The sequence below is a fragment of the Tremella mesenterica genome (assembly GCF_000271645.1).
Source record: "Tremella mesenterica DSM 1558 unplaced genomic scaffold TREMEscaffold_1, whole genome shotgun sequence".
Lineage (NCBI taxonomy): Eukaryota > Fungi > Basidiomycota > Tremellomycetes > Tremellales > Tremellaceae > Tremella > Tremella mesenterica.
In genome coordinates this window covers 4,701,426-4,719,176 of record NW_006711225.1, presented here as the reverse complement: position 1 = coordinate 4,719,176, position 17,751 = coordinate 4,701,426, and the positions used below count along the sequence as shown (strand labels likewise).

The 17,751-nt window shown below is 46.7% G+C and overlaps 2 protein-coding genes across 2 annotated transcripts; both read right to left on the bottom strand.

Moving 5' to 3' along the window:
* Positions 1-9,433: 9,433 nt before the first annotated feature.
* On the bottom strand, positions 9,434-9,991 carry TREMEDRAFT_26044 (uncharacterized protein; the record flags this gene model as incomplete). Its single annotated transcript, XM_007000640.1, has 1 exon — positions 9,434-9,991. A coding segment is annotated over one exon (558 nt), but the record flags the coding sequence as incomplete, so codon positions are not given.
* A 6,562-nt stretch (positions 9,992-16,553) lies between these two features.
* On the bottom strand, positions 16,554-17,332 carry TREMEDRAFT_59493 (uncharacterized protein; the record flags this gene model as incomplete). Its single annotated transcript, XM_007001624.1, has 3 exons — positions 16,554-16,630; positions 16,699-16,772; positions 16,935-17,332. The coding sequence occupies 3 exons, from the start codon at positions 17,330-17,332 to the stop codon at positions 16,554-16,556; spliced, it is 549 nt and encodes a 182-aa protein (XP_007001686.1).
* Positions 17,333-17,751: the final 419 nt, after the last annotated feature.

The following is a 17,751-nucleotide window of genomic DNA, read 5'->3' as shown; positions in this document are numbered from 1 at the left end:
GATCAAGTGGCAAAAGATTTGCTAAGTGACGAGAAAATACATTCGACAAGACATCTACGAAAAAGGGGTGTTCCTATATACTAAAAAGGGAGCGGAGTGATACCGAATCTATGGAGTAGATGTGGAAAGCGATATGGGGTGTAAGAGCGAAGGAAGACGGACATAGATGAGGGACACGGAGATGAAGGAAAAGTATAGCATGGTAAAGAAGTAACGATTAGGTAGGACAGGAGAACGGAGGACGCCGTAACGGGATCAGTGAGACGGGGACGGGAACGGGTAGACGGAGTACGGGAACGGGTAGGTGGAGTACGACTTCTGGGTACGACTCTTGAGGAACCCGTCTATAGGTACCCGTGATCCTGACACTGAGCCACTTCTTCTGGCGTTGACTCCATATAGAGGGTAATAGGATAGAGAGGCCTGGTAGAGCGGGTAGGGGTAGTGCGCGGCATGATGTCTGGTCTTTTGTGGAAAGTGAGGAGATGTTGGTTGTTGAGGAGAAAGAGAAGCTGTGAGAGACATTTAAGCACTTCACGCTTGTCTCCTCATCCGTGCGTGATCAATCGGGGACTCATTGGAATGTAGGCCCGACTGATCTGTCCCTTGGCAAAGGCGTGAGCTGATTGCCCTTGAGGCTCTCTTCCACCCACGGCCTTCGACTTCAAAAAGGAAGTAAGCACGAATAACGACATTTGTGACTATGTTCACATGTGACGTGATAGGTTTATGAATGGTACCCCCATGAATTGGAGAGTTTCATTGATGACGTTCTTGTTAGCCGATAGAATCGGGCCATGTCACAGTCGTCGTTTCTTCTTCTCTACTGACCGACGGTCGACAAACCTCGGCTAACTACGTCGTAGTGGGGCGTCGTTGTCTCACTAAGACAGGGTACTCGTCGAGGAACTACGGCTAACTTCGCCGTAGTGATACGTCGAGTGGTGAAATGATAAGATGATCGTCGATGGACTACGGCTAACTTCGCCGTAGTACGTTGAACTGCTCGGTGGTAGCTCTCCTTAACTCGAAGGTTGTAGCTACTGAATATATCTCTCGCTACTGACAACAATCAAGGATCGCTGAAGAAGTTCAGCGATCTGTAAACTATCTATACTACTCCTCTCCTCTCATAGAACGTCTCTCAACTCCTGCACTGCCTCACGCTCAGTCCCCTTCGTTCAACTTCGCCATACCTCGCCATATCCCCGATATCCTACTCCACTCACTTCGACTAACTTCGCCTAACTTCCCCTGTCCTGCTCTCCCTCGGCTGCCTTCCACTAACTTCGCCGTAGTTCTCCGCTAGGCGGGGTTATCGTGACAAATCCCCCTTTGGTTCTCGTAACTTCGTCGTAGTTGGTCTCAGTGGTTCGAATGGAGGTTGGTGGTGGTGAAAGGAAGGTCGGTGATGGTGAAAGGAGGGTCGGTGATGGTGGTTGTCAGGGATGTTACGATGTAGTTCGTGACAGGCCAGGACGGCCGAACCGCCGTTAGATAATTACCCCTTCCGTCGAATATTTCTCCGTTCAACTTATCCTCTGAACTTTATTCGATCGTCTCTGGTATTATGCGTGTGAGTGGAATGTGATAAGTATAGAGACATGTAGAATTGATGCATGCTCTTTTTCCCCTCTGTATTATCATCTAATTATAAGCGTTAACAGTTCTCACATTGATACCCCGCTTTACGCCCAGAGGTTACAGGCAGAATCTCCTTGCAGCAAAGGTGTGATCGACCCCGAATACTCATTGTCCGGTCATGTCGGATAGTCACTATCACACTCCTGATCATCTTTCAAGTCGCACGGATCACATGTCTTGGGTTGCTACCGCTGGGCACAATCATCTGTAAGTGGAGTACTCAACGATGTGAATTGTGCATGATCTTTCCTTCTTGTAATGTCTGAAACTCACACCTCAAGGTGATCACCATGCATCCATTCCAATGAGACATCTCAATACTTGAGTCAACAACTTCCCTCCGGATTAAGTCTTTGCACACAGCTACTCTTGCTTTACTGTTCCATCAATGTATGTGTTAGGGACACCGCCGGAGACGGACAGCTCCGGAGCTGCACGGACCCCATCGTTCCCAGCCAGAGACGGTCCACTCCGGAGTGGTCTGAGTCCTTTGACATGCCCAGCTGGAGAATCATCATCATATGAGATGAGGAAGAGCATGTCATACATAGCGTATGGGAAACATATGATCTAAACTCCCTTACATGTGAGCAGTAGTTCTGCATGAATTTCTCTTCCACTTTGACCAAAATAATTTGTTCCTCAACACCAATAGTTCTTGCCTCTTGGGCCAATATCTTGAGATGATTGTGCTTAATTTGAAGCCACTGTTGAAGCAGTTATATACCCACACAACTTCCAGAGCTTACTAACATAGACTATCAATAACAAGAGGTGTCATCTAGGTTTACTAAAAAAAGGTATTATATTTCTGCATGACTAGGATCAGAATCTCCGGCTGGGTCCGGACACCTCTGGAGGTGCATGGTTCTCTGGCTGGGTCCAAAGGGGGTGTTTTGAACCGTACAGCTCTGGAGGTGCACGTCTCCGGCGGTGTCCCTAACATATGCATACGTTCAAACTGCAAATTATGATGCACTAAATCAAAAATAAACAAGATTTCTGCTGCCTTCCACTCGATAAGCAGGTATGCCAATATGGGGATTCAGGAGTCTATTCACTTCAACCTCTTGTACTTTAAGAATTGTGGTGATCATCAGCTCGTTGGAGGTAGGAACGGCAGGCAGTCCTATAGATCGCTCACGTGACCGAAACTTTCTTTCAGCGAGGTTCTTAAGACCCATCATGTTATCCTGTTTCCTTCTCATCACTCTTAAGAAAGTGCTGAGCAGGAAACAGGTATGTCTATGCATCACTCTTAAGAAAGTGCTGAGCAGGAAACAGGTGACCGGATAGTCAAATCCGTTGTGGTAACGTCTCTCCTTGTTTGAGTCAAATTCCAACCAAACCGGAAAACTCTCCTCTACCAACCTCTTGACTCAACAACTTTACCTGCACCTGCTCCAATCGAGTGATCCCATAATGTCCTCCAACATGACAGTGAAGGACGACCGGAAGCTGAATGGACGTGACAACTATGCCTTATGGGACCGGGCCCTACGAGTTGTGCTTGGGAATGCAGGATATATCGTCCATATTATCAAAGACCCTTCCACTTTGACCACAGAGGTTGAAAATCGATATCCCCTCTCAAGCACACCTACTCCAACCGAGCGGTCTAAACGGCTTGTGGCGTTGTATGATCTGGAGAAGGAGCGGTCCGCTGCTTTTGCCATTGTCTATGGGAGTCTTACCAAAACTGTTCAAAACAAACTTCCTGACTCCATTGCCGATTTCACCGACCCCAAACCAATCGACTTATTCAAACACCTCCAAGAGAAATATGGTGCCAGTAATGGGACTCGTCAGGCCGAGTTGTGGTCTTCGATCTTTGGTGAACCCATTCCTGAGAATGACGATCCAGAACCCTTCCTCACTACCATTCGATCACAACTTGCTGAACTCACCGCAGCAGCTGCAAGTGTGACAGTCCAGCAATTTGCTGACAATATTGGTGCCTATGCGGCAATTCAACGTCTTCCTTCATCTTACGGTATGCTTGCTTCCACTTTCTATACCGGCACCTCTTCCAACACCATAACTCTTGACCAAGTCATCGACCGAGTCTCAGAAGAACATCGTCGTCGAGAAACAAAGGGAGAGACCGTGAATGAGCATGGACTTCTCACAGTTGGACAAAAGGGAGGACGAATTAGAATGAAAGCAGCAGAAAAACATTGTGACAACCACCCCAATGCTACTTCCCACACAACCGAACAATGTTGGGGATTGAAGGGCAAGTCACACCAGAAAAATCGTCTATTACCACAGGGGGAAAGAACAGACAAAGCGATGATAGCGGATGAGGAGTTTGCCCCAAACACGGATAGAGACGACCTCCGTCACGCACTGCAAGCCATTGATCATGCTCTTCGCTCAACCAATTTCCCAGACAACGCCATTGTCATTGACAGTGGTGCAACAAATTGTTTCATCAAGGATAATCACCTTCTGACCAACCTTCAACCTCTTCCGACCCCTCGCCAGATCTGTGTCGCAGATGGCAAGATCCTTCACGCTACACACACCGGTAAACTCACTTTCAATCGTGTTCACTACAATCAGTGTCTTTATGTCCCAGAAATCAGCTGTAATTTACTCTCAACCCAACGTCTAGGATCAGTTGAGAAGGGATATGAATGGCGTTTCTCAGACCGGAACGGAGCTAGATTGGTAGACTCTGTGGGAGAGGTGCTTCTCCAAGGAAGTAAAAGTCATGGTGTGTGGCTTCTTGATGAAGTTCCGGTGCGCCATTGTAACGGTACTGGAAACACGACGACTAGGTCGCAGGTTGGGTCGAACTCGATGGAGGTCTCGTGGAAGTCTAGGGGCTCTGGTGCTAATGGATCGTGTCTCCTCTGCAATCGATGTAGCCAAAGAATGATATTGAAGAATCAGCAAAGTTGGTACTTTGCTGATTGTACTATATACTGTCTACAGGTATCCGTCTCCTCTTCTCAGTCCTACTGCAAGCGTCCATGTACATACTCGGACAGGTGAAAAACCGCTTTGAGCAAACCCAGTGGGGAAAATCTCGAAAGGGGAAAACCCGTCCCTACCTACTGCAGCACTGCCTCCAACTCCCGCTTTCCTCTGTCCTAATCCGTCGAACTCGATAGAGTTCCCTCGATTCGTTGTTACCCCGTAACAAGTTTCCCCCCCTGTCTCAAGGATCCTCGCCGAGGATCCTGAACCCTGTAACCAGGTGATGCACATGGATTGTTCTTAGACACCTTTGGTGCGCCCTGACATCATACCCACGCCAGTGTGATGGTTGCCATGAAAACGCGTCACCCGCACGGACCTCCAATGTGATCGAGAAATTACTGACCAAGTTACCTCCCCGTCTTTTTTCTCTTCTTTCCTCCTCATTCTCTCTTTACCTCTTGTTTGTCATTCTTTTTACTTATCTATCATTATCCATCCATATCTTACTCATATCTTAGAGCATCCTTCCAACTCTGACCTGTCTGTGAGCATGTCTAAGCGTACTGTAAGCAATTCTCTTCGAATTCGATGCACTTCCTCCTGTTTATCACTGGCTGACGAGATTAGTTGTCCTCGTCTATCTCTTCTCGTCAAACTCGGGCCTCTACTGTGGCCATTCTCCCCGACGTCGATCCCGAACTTCTCATGCGTCAAACGAAAAGAATGAGAATTACTTCCCAAGCGCCAGTTCCCTCTCAACCTCCATTGGTTGACGCTTCTCGAAGGGCTCTCGACACCATTAAGGATCGATATCAATCCGGCCCTTCTCGCGACCAACAATCGTCTCTTCTCGATGACGAGGTCATCGAGCAATATATCGACTTCGAAGCGGGGGCAGGGCCATCTACCACTGGTGAGAACCCATCTCCTGCGAAATCTGTCGAGTCCGAACACGGTACCATCGTTGAAAATCAAAATTCTCCTGGTAATAAGTCCCCTGTGCCACCTTCTGATTCCGAAGGGCTTGTCGAGGTTCCCCATGAACTCGAAACCATTTTTCACGCCCCTCGCAAGGTTCCGGTCAATGATGAACTTGCTAAGGCTCTGGATGCTCGAAAAGACTCGGAAATTGGTGAGATTTCTACAGAATTCTGTGCGTTTCTGACTCGTCAGCTACCCTCTGGGCCCGCCTTTCTTTCTCCTCTGTTCGTCACGCTCTGAAGGATGAAGCCCTCGATCGCTTTCGCGAGACTGGGGCCATCAAGCCCACTGTCAAGTGGTTTGGTAACGCCGTGAGCTTTCCTCCTTCGTATTCCACCGAATTCTAACTGTTAGCTTGATCGCTTGGCCCAAGGTTGGCGACTTCGTAACAAGAATGGCGCTGTTGTCCGTCTCGAGGGTGAGCTTTGCTCCGATTGCCAGCGTCGTCTCGATGGTGGAGAAGATTTTCGTGTCGGTTGTATCGGTCCTCGTGAGCCTTCCTACTCTTCCTGTTCGATATTGATGCAACTTAGTTGGTGGTGTTTGTGGAGAGTGCTCCGCGAAGGGAACTTCAAAGTGTTCGGTGAAAACCAACAATCCCGAGTCCAAATTTCGCGAGGTATCTATCTTCTTCCTTCGAACTTGGTCGATGTTGATGTAAAGGGTATTACTGTCGGAGCCCAGACTGTTACTTCCAAGGTTACCTTCGTCCTGGAGCACGAACTCTGTGCTGTCTCGGCCCGATATCGATCCCTTTCCTCCCAGGATCAATCCTCTTCTCTCACCCAACTCTCCGCTTACATCCACCTCTTTTCCTCTCTCCTTCTTCCTCTTCCCCCAGTACATCTGGGCCTCTACAAATCTCTTCATCTCATTCCTTCCAACTACGCCCCTCCCTCTCCTTCTGAAACCTTGGATCATCTCACCTCTGCTGCTGATCCAACCGGATTGACTTCTTCTCAACCAGTCGCCGGTCCCTCCTCTTCTCCCCATACTCCTCTCCCCCGCAATGTCATTCGTATTCCCGCCTCGGTCCGTCGTCCCCGAGCCAATTCTACCACCTCCAACTTCTAGTGTATTTTATATCTCTCTATACGTAGCAATATCTCCTGTGTATGTATTTATTTCCCAATAAATTCAGTTGATTTTGATCGAATTCTCACTTTCTTCTGGGATCTTTTTTCCTCTTTTCCAGAAATTCACCAAAAACGGCCAACTCTTCTACATTTTCTCGTGGTTCCCAGTCATAGGCCGCATTCCCTGTGTATCCTAACCATTTTACCTTGAATTCCTCCTTTCCTCGTCGAATTCTACTGTCCACAATTGCTTCCACATGGAATTCCTCCTGGCCGTTTATTACTACAGGTGGTGGGGGTTGTATCTGTCGACCTGGTATCATGTCTCTAGGATATGGTTCCAACAACGTGACATTGAAGACATTGTGCACTCTCATTGATGGAGGTAGATCTAATTCGAAAGCATTTTTCCCCACTCTCCTTATGATCTTGAAGGGGCCAACGTATTTTGCTTCTAATTTTCGACTGGGTCTTTCCGTCGTAAGATACTTCGTACTCAGTAGTACCTGTTCTCCCTCTCTGAATTCTTCTGGTACACTCCTGTGTCTCCTGTTGTAGTATTCGGCACTAATCTCATTAGCCATCCTGACCTGTTCTTGAACAGCCGCATGTAACTCTCCCATATCCCTCCATTTCCTCTCCAACTTGTTTGACTTAGATCGAATATCGTGCGAATGGATGTCGTAGTGTGGCACATAGCCGTAACAGGCTTCAAAGGGACACAGACCGTGGCTACTATGTGGCGAACAGTTATAAGCGAACTCAGCAATTGGTAGAAGTTGATCCCAATTGTCCATGTTGTAGTTTACATACATTCCGAGCAGGATTTCCATCTGTTGATTTACTCGCTCAGTTTGTCCATCTGTTTGAGGGTGATACGCAGTCGAGTATAAGTTCTTTATTCCCAAGAACTGACATATTTCCTTCCAAATTTCCGCCGTAAACTGAGTTCCCCTATCTGACACAATTGTTCGAGGTACTCCATGTTTTGAAAAGATCTCCTTGATGTAGATGTCGGCCACTTTGTTCGCTGTTAGTCCAGTTGTACATGGAATAAATCTAGCCATCTTGGTTAGTCGATCGACTATCACCAGTATCGCGTCGAACTCGGTCGATTTTGGTAGGGGTCCCACCATATCCATAGAGATATCTGTCCAGGGCAGTGTGGGTACTGGTAACGAGACCAGATGTCCATACGGCTGATGTCGATGAGTCTTATGTCGGTTACAGATCTCGCATCCTTTTACGTATTTTGCAATATACTCGTCCAAATGTGGCCAGTAATAGTCCTCTTTGACCATGGTGATAGTTTTGTCTCTTCCTGGATGACCCACTAGCATCGAATCGTGTCTTGCTTTCATTACTTCTAATCTTGCCTGTCCCTCTGGTATGACTACTCTGTTTTTGTATAAGAGTAATCCGCTCTGTGTCCATGATACTATTGGTGTCTCGCTGCTAGCCTGTGTCTTCTGTGTGTCCTGTGTGTTCTGGGTGCTCTGTGTGCTCTGTGTGCTATGTGTCTGTGTCATCTGTAGTCCTAGTTGTCGTATGTTTGCTATGTCTTCTGAGTCTTTCAGTCCGTTCTTGATGAGTCCGAATAATGAGTCTTCCCGGATTGCTCCTCTTACTATGTGTCTTGGTCCTTTGTGTTCTGAGTCCATTGAATTCGATCCAATTTGTTCGTGTGTCGGTAGCAATTGTAGCCAGTTGCCTTTGTTAAGATTCGGGTCCTTGCTACTCCCTCTTCCCGGATGATAATCTCCTCGTCTCGTCAGAGCATCTGCTCCCCCATTTTTGCTCCCTGGTCGATAAGTGATCTCTATGTTGAAGTCTCCCAATATTTCCAACCATCTCATCTGCCTTCGATTTAGTTGTCGTTTGCTTTGGAAGTATTCTAGGTTCTTGTGATCGGTAATGACCTTTATAACATCACTACTGTTAGCCAAGTAGGGTCTCCAGGCGACCAAGCAATCTACGATGGCTAATAATTCTTTCTCTCCCACCGTGTAGTTTAGCTCACAGGGCGTCATTGCTCGAGACCAGTACGCTACTGGGTGAAGTTCGGTGGTTCCTTTTATTGATGGGTGAGGAAATCTCTGAGACGCTATCGCACCTATCGCGCAATCGGATCCATCGGTTTCAATCCAAGTCGGTCGGGTTCTATCAAAATGTCGAAGTACTGGTGCTGTGGTGAATGTTTTCTTTAGATCGTCAAAAGCCTTTTGGCATTCTTGTGTCCAGTTCCAAGCTTGATCCTTCCTAGTCAATCGTGTGAGAGGTCCCACAATATGCGAAAACCCCTTGATAAACCTCCGATAGAAATTCGCAAAACCCAAGAACACTTGAGTATCCCGGACTGTCATGGGTTCTCCCCATTCTAGAATAGCTTTCACCTTTTCTTGATCCATTTCGATCCGTTCGTGTCCTATTACGTACCCCAGGAACTTCACTTCATTTGAACTCCATTCGCATTTCCTCGGACTGACGACCAAATCGTTTTCAAGTAGTCGATCTAACACCTTTTGGACAATGATCTGATGGTTTTCGATCGTGTCGGAGTATACCGTGATGTCGTCGATATAAACTACTACCCCTTCGTCAAGTAGATCGTGAAACATGTCTTGTAGAAAGTTCTGAAAGGTGGCTGGTGCATTACACAACCCATCCCTTAGGACTGTGCTCTCGAAACTGCCGTATCTTGTTCGTAAGGCAGCTTTATGTTCATCTCCTTCCTTTATTCTGACTAACTGGTAAGCCCCTTTCAAATCGAGTTTAGTGAAGATCCTTCCTAATTGAAGTCGATCGAGTAGTGTCGAGATGAGTGGCATTGGGTATGAATCCTTGATGGTTACCTTGTTAAGTGCCCGGTAATCTGTAACTACTCGATAGGGAATGACTCCTTTCTTGGGGACCAGGAATACTGGGGACCCATAGGGCGATTTACTTCTTCGCAGATGTCCACTAGTCAGTCCATCATTGATCCACTGCTTCAGGAAAGCATCCCCATGCTCGTCCAGTTGGTAAATTGGTCCTGGTTTTAGTTCAGCCCCTGCTACTAATTCGATTTCGTGGTCACATTCTCTTCTTGGTGGTAGTCTTCTTGCTCTTTCTACCTTGAATAATTCGAGGTATTGGTGCCATTGTGTCGGTATGATTTGTCGCAGTTCCTCCTCACTCGTTTCGTCCTCCCCTTTCTCCAGTGTTGCTCCTCTTATTAATCCTTCTTCTAATCTTGGGTATTTCCAACCAGTATCTCGTCCAATTCCGTCGAATTCGATCAGTCCCTTTCCACAATCGATCCTTGCCCTAAACTGTCTCAAGAAATCTAGTCCTACTAGTACTTCTGGTCCTTCGTATGCCATAACATCCAGTCGAGTTGCAATCCTGAGTCCTTTTCCTAGATCTAATTCTGCTTCTACATATTCGGTCACTAAGGTCGCGGTAGTTCCATCCAGGAACCTAATTTTTCGTGGTACCTGATATTGTTTCTTTGGGAATAGATGGTATAATGGACAGGCCGGCTGCACATACCTTCCTGTAGCCCCGGTATCGATTAACATTCCAATCTGTAGGGTATCTTTCTTTGTTTGTATTTTTATATATATTATGGCCGAGTCATTACTGAGATCTATTGGTATTTGAATTCTCTGCGATCCGGGCAGATCCTGGCCGCAAGTGGTCGCATCACTTAGGCCAGGTAGTCGTTTCCCTCTTCTTCAAAGGTCACCGCCATTCCTCGAACTAATGGCCCTTTGGACCCAGTTGGGATCGAGTTCGATCCACTAGGAATCGGTGAGCTATGCGGGTTTGGGGATCCCCTAATGTTGTTTCTCGTATTTCCTCCATTTGGACAGTTGTTGGCGTAATGTTCTGGACTTCTACATTTGAGACAACGTCGGTTCTCCCTCCTCCAAGTCATTTCGTTCTCGCTGAGACGTCCTCCGTCCTCTGTCCAAGTGACCGGAGGGTCATTTGGTAGACCATAATTCATCATCCCTGGTTTTCCACCGGGCAAGGGTCCTCTACCAGTCGATTGTGAGTAGCGTTCTACCGGGTTGGGCAAACTAGTATCCAATCGCATCGAATTCGATCGAGGGGGAAGCCAGGTCGTCTCGTGTTTGCGTCTAGCAGCCCATCGATTCGCTGCAATCATCGTTTCAGCCATCCGTTGGTTCTCCTCAGTCCCTATCACATGCTGTTTGAAATAGATCCAGTCCGATTTGGTTCGAGGGTCGGTGTTATTTACCACTACCACCTTCAGTAGCTCTTCCTTCAGGCCCTGTATGGCTGAGGCGATTTTCATTGCATCTGGTACCTTTCCAAGGTGTGTGGACCAAAGTTCGAAGTTGGCAAAATACTCGGCGGCCGTATCAGTCTGTCTTAACTCTTGCAATTTCCTCATAGCCGTACCTGCCATGTTACTATCTCCAAATTGAGTTCGTAAATGCTGAATGAATTTGTCGTAGCTCTCTAGCCATTCGGTCGAATTCCATATACTTGGATTGGTTATGGCCGGGGTTATAAGCATTTGAGGGGTGCCTCGAAGATACCCGTACATGAACAGGATCTTTCTGCGATCGGTGGCGTACTCTGCCCCTTTGAATTCGAAGTTCATGTGACATGCTGCAAGGAAGTTGTCCAATTCTCCTCGTTCTCCACTGAAGGTAGGTGGATCCGCACACCTGGTTCTTCCTGTTCGTTCGTTGTTGGTAAGTTTTGGCTCCAAACACGGCTTGTTTTCTTCGACTTCGATCAAACTTGCCCCTTTCGATGTGAGTATCTGTTGGTTCTGTCGGTCAGCTTTCATCGTAGCCAGTTCTTCCCTTAATGTATTTTGTTCCTTTTGTTGCATCGTCATAATGGCTAACAATTGTGACAACTGCTGCGATAATTCATTTAGCGGATCTGGGGTAGTGGTAGTAGAAGTGAGATCATGTGAAATGGTACTTCTCGAAGAACTTGTTGGTATTTCTTCCTCTGGGACCAGCCCTTGTTCCAACTCCTCTTTTTCTGGTATCATTTTCCGCGCTTTCCCTCTGGTGAGCATACAGTACTCTCCGATTCGACCCAAGGTGCGTAAGGCTGATTCTTCAACTTGTAACGGTACTGGAAACACGACGACTAGGTCGCAGGTTGGGTCGAACTCGATGGAGGTCTCGTGGAAGTCTAGGGGCTCTGGTGCTAATGGATCGTGTCTCCTCTGCAATCGATGTAGCCAAAGAATGATATTGAAGAATCAGCAAAGTTGGTACTTTGCTGATTGTACTATATACTGTCTACAGGTATCCGTCTCCTCTTCTCAGTCCTACTGCAAGCGTCCATGTACATACTCGGACAGGTGAAAAACCGCTTTGAGCAAACCCAGTGGGGAAAATCTCGAAAGGGGAAAACCCGTCCCTACCTACTGCAGCACTGCCTCCAACTCCCGCTTTCCTCTGTCCTAATCCGTCGAACTCGATAGAGTTCCCTCGATTCGTTGTTACCCCGTAACAGCCATTCATCACCTTCCCATCTCGCACTTCAAGCCAAGGACGACGCTGATGTCCAAGATCAACTCCTAATGTGGCATCGAAAACTAGGCCACTCTCATGAGACAGGTCTGGAAACTTGGCACAGAAGGAAAGCTAGATGGGACAATGTGGAAGACAGTATTTAGACGAATCGAATGCACCAGTTGTCACCAAGGGAAAGCACCACGTTTAGCTTCAAAACCCAACAGTGGACGTGCAGGGAAACCCCTTGTCCATGTCTCGATGGATCTATGGGGACCAGCGGCTGAAGAATCTCGATTGGGATATCGATATTTCCTTGCGTGCTATGACGATCATTCCAAATATACCTACGTTGAACCTTTGAAGCAGAAATCAGAAACATTCAAGGCTATCAAGAATTACTCAAGCTTGGTAGAAAATCAACTTGATCGAACTATCAAGACTCTCCGATGTGACAGAGGAGGAGAGTTCGTCAGCTTGGAGCTACAACAATGGTGCAAGATGAAGGGTATAGGGCAAGCCTTCACTCCCCCGGATGCTCACAATCAGAATAGTCGAGTAGAGCGTATCCATCTCACCCTTCTGAATGATATTCGAACATTCCTTGTGGATTCTCAGCTTGGCCAGAGATTCTGGGTCGATGCACTGCTCCATGCAACATACACACAAAATCGTCTTCCTGATTCCACAGGTGGTGTCCCCCTCCATCGATTCAAACCTGATGCACAACATCAAGCCGATTACCACCGTTTTCAGCCCTTTGGACAATCCTGTTACTATCGAGTTGTGAAACCTCAATCGAAGTTGGCAGCAAGAGGTCAGCCAGGCCGGATCATTGGGTACGGTACAGGGACAACAGCATATACCATTCTCACCAAAGATCAAAAGGTGATTGTCTCTCGAGATGTAACAGTAGTTGATGAGTCTACAATCAGGAGAGATTATCCTTCCTTGGCTATCAGCAAGATAACCAACACCAATATTCAGGGAGACAGTGCTCTTGACCCTCCATATAAAGTTCCATCTAAGGACTCCCAAGAAGACAATGAAGATGTGACGGAAAGCGAGAGGAGTCAGGAAGATGTTGGATCTAGCGAACCACTTGGACCAGCAATGGAAGGTCGATGGTGGAGATATGAACCAGATCGTGAAGGAGCACCTAGTCCTGAATCCAATGTCAACAACACACCTATCACGCCAATGTCTGGCTCAAGCACCAATACTTTACGAAGGTCAAGCCGTCTTGCTGGACTGAATCCTGCTGAACAGCCTCCACATCCACTCGACAATAATTCAACTCACCTTGCTCTGGAATACGCAATGTCTGCACAGATTTTAAATAATCCTTCATCATATCAGTCTGCTCGAGAATCTGCAGATTGGCCTCAGTGGGAAGCAGCCATGACAGAAGAGATGGACAAAATGGATCGATACAATGTGTGTGAAATGGTCCCAAAGAACGGGCAACGTACACTCTCTGGTAAATGGGTCTACACCCGTAAATTAGATGGGGAGACAGGACAGCCAAATGAGTACAAGGCTCGATTTGTGGTCAGGGGATTCCAGCAGCTATCTGGGAGGGACTACGATGAGCTATTTGCTTCAGTGACCCATAAAGCATCCCTTCGACTCTTCCTCTCAATCGTCAATTATCTTGACTGGGAATGCGATCAGATGGATGTGATAGGGGCCTTTCTAAAGAGTCCAATCGATAAAGACATATATATTCAACCTCCAGAAGGAAGTAATGTGCCTGCGGGACATGTGCTTCATCTCCACAAATCCCTATACGGTCTCAAGCAATCACCCCATCTATTCAACAAGAAAGTTGATCAGTTCTTTCGAGATCTTGGGTTCCACCCATGCAAGGCCGATCCATGTATTTATTCCTACAATCAGCAAGGTATCCGGTTCATGATCTCGCTCCATGTCGATGACATGCTGGTCGCTGGAAACAATCGAACTGAACTTGATAAACTCAAAGAAAAGATCAACACGGAGCTGGAATGTAAAGATCAAGGCCCAGTGTCATACTTTCTGGGTATCAATATCAATCGAGACCGAGCAAATCGAAAACTATACCTATCACAAGAACACTACATTGACGCAATGCTAAGTCGATTTGGCGAAGTTGGCAAGCCCTGTAAAACAATCTTACCAGTGGACCTCAAGTTAGTCGAGCCTACACCGGACCAGATGAAGGAAGCACACAATAAACCATATCCGGCCCTTGCAGGGTCTATCCTGTACCTGGCTACAATTACTCGACCAGATATAGCATATGCCGCATCAGTGCTATGTAGATTCATCAGCAAGTGGTCACTCGATCACTGGAAAGCGGCAAAGCATCTTCTTCGTTATCTACGTGGTACCTCAGATCTTGCCCTTACCTTCGATGCAACGGCAGGCAAGAGGACAATACTTGGATGGGCAGATGCAGACTGGGGAGGTTGTCTTGATACTCGTCGATCAACAACAGGATATGTATTCTCCACCTATGGGGGAGTGGTCTCGTGGAAAAGTCAAAGACAACCAACTGTTGCCCTATCAACAACCCAAGCTGAACTATTGGCGTCTACTGAGGCAGGGAAAGAGGCCATCTGGCTGAGACAGCTACTGGCAGACCTTGAATTAGGTCCAGGGGATGGAGAACCAGTCGATATCCTGAATGATAACAATGGAGCGATCCAGCTTGCCAAGCATCAGCATGGGTTCAAGTTGAATAAAGCATTTGATATGCGTGCTCAGTGGATCCGTGAACAGCAAGATGCGCAACTAGTCAGGCTGAAATACACACCCACGGCTTCCAATTGGGCGGACCTTCTTACCAAAATGTTACCAGCACATCGGACAGATTGGCTTCGGAGACTGTTGGGTATCAGGAACCCAATGGTGAATAGGAAGGAGGAGAGCATTGTGCGCACGGAATAAGGGGAGAAAGTCAAGTACGCTCGCGAGGGGAGGCGTTGGAGGTAGGAACGGCAGGCAGTCCTATAGATTGCTCACGTGACCGAAACTTTCTTTCAGCGAGGTTCTTAAGACCCATCATGTTATCCTGTTTCCTTCTCATCACTCTTAAGAAAGTGCTGAGCAGGAAACAGGTATGTCTATGCATCACTCTTAAGAAAGTGCTGAGCAGGAAACAGGTGACCGGATAGTCAAATCCGTCGCAGCTCTTCTGCTGTGTAAATATTTGAAGTGGACACTTGGGAGACACCAGGTAGATCAGGGCGGGTGAATGATCGATTTTCTACCGTGGACGGGAAGTCTCAGGTTGAATTCTTCCGCGTCCGGCCCGAACTTCAACTTCTTTCTTCTTCGCTATTCACCTCCCATAGTCTTCATGCACTATATATCTACTATGAAGGACTGCATGATTCTCACGACATAGGTATGATCAGAGTACCTGAGGTCTTGTAGAAGCTTCTGCTCTCACTTCAGGGCTTCCTCCTCATCATTGGAAATGGAAATTGGCAGGGAAGATGTCTGTTTTGACCAATGGCTATTGCTATCATACCTTGACCATGCATGACATTTGAGAGAAGACGTACATCAGGATCAACTCATCTAACCAGACTGTCAAACATACGTGGTTAGATCATTGAGATAGGTGGAGAATAAGAAGAGTAAGTATGATCCATGGAGGAAATTCATCTTGTAGGACATGATCAAAAACTTCTCCAATCTAGACAGGCAAACGAGGGGTAAGAGGATGCATAATCACAGTAATGTAGCCTAATCAATAGACAGGGAACATTCTAGAAGAGGGAGAGTACTAGAATGTGATAGCAAGAAGCAGACGGAACTAGAAGCAACTATTCACACATCATGTCAGACATGATCAAAATTGGAACGTCTCCAATGTAGAGAGTCAAACAAGGAATGAGAGGATCGATAATGACAGTAGAACAACCTATTTGACTTGGTCTCATATCTAGATAGACAGGAGTACTCCCTATCACATACTTGTACGAGAAAAGTACTAGATATGATAGAAAGTTCAGGAGAAGGGTGGAAGGAACCACACGGAACTAGAAGCGACTACACATCTTAAGGATCACTCACTTCTCGACCAAGGGTTATCAAAACGACTTGATTGCTCCCCTCCCCCTTCATTGAAGCACTCAGATGGTAATTGGAATCAGCTACCTGGTATCATCAGCATGAGATCTTGTCATGAAGACATGCATACCACATGTGGGACATAGGGATGATACCACGGCAACAACAAGCAACACAGCTCCAACGGATGTTTTAACATCTGTTGCCCTGTGTCACCAGACCGGCTATACCAGGTTGTGGAAAGGTAATGCGGATGACTTACACCTTACATGACCTATTCAATTTCGTGAGACACAAAGTTTTTGATGAAAGACATCTTCCAAAGTTGAGGTTGAGAATGACTCAGGTGGACCATGGACCATCCTATTGATTAAGCTGCCGGACTCAGAGCTATGAGCGACCAGTAGTTGAATCTGATTCCCGTGTATCTTGCAGCAAAGTAGCTAGCTTATTGTCAGCTTATAACTATGTTCTGATGCATAATGGCAACCGGGCAGGGGATAACGCTTACTTACATGTTCTTATTCCCTGACACACCTCAACTGCCAGGAGAGATGCAGTTCGCAGCGATCGCAGGTCTACAGAGTGGCTAAACCACAGCTTGCACTTCCATGCTTGAAAACTTGGCCTTGCAGACATTTTTCCAAAGTAGCTGTCATTCATAGATCACCCCACATGGTCAAATAAGCATGAAGAAGAGGTTTGATCAAAACCGATGCGCAGGTTGAGAATTGAAAAGTTAACCTGAGACTTCCCGGCCACCGTATTTTCTGCATTCCTCTGCATTGTCTCAAAGTAACCCTTGAAGGTCTGAGAATAGGCCTCAAGAAGGGCTTCATCCATTTGCATCAATACCCACATGAGATTCTCTTTGTTCTCTGATGTGAAGCTTGGAAAACGTTTGCTCCATATGATGGGTTGTGCAGTTAGCAGGCTAGAAATCATGCTAGGAAAATCCACTCTGAACTTGTTTTGTGTGATGTACCCATCACTTCCAGTAATATGTGCCCTGTAACTCGTGTTGCTGTTGTAGATGGTTGAGGTGAAGACGTCTGCCATGGCGGTCTTGTAATCATCTGCTGTTGATTCTGGTCTGAAACTGATGTCTATGGTAGAGAAAGTGTTTGTATCTTGTGCTGAGACAGACATGTCAGCGGGCTGTTGGTTCATTGAAGATGTGAAGTTAAGATGAGTAAAACAATGATAGAGAAGAAGGCAAGGGTATCTATCCACTTGAACAGTATTCAAATGTTTTCCCTTCCTCATCTGTGCGTCATGATCTAACGGCCTGAGAAAGGAGTAACCCAAAATGACTACCTCCTCAACATGCCCAACTCCTGCATCATCACACATACGGTGGAAAGCGAGAGAGAAGTGGTCTCTAAGGAGACAAGGGATCTCGATTGCCAGTGATGACGAATGGATCACGTCATGACACACGGAGCTTAGACGGAGGCCATCAGCACAAACACAACTTTTCTCTCCTTGAGGGTGAAGGAATGGAAGGAGAGTCTTAGCAAATAGAGAGACTGTGTGTCACAGGACAACTGTTTCATCAATGGAAAAAA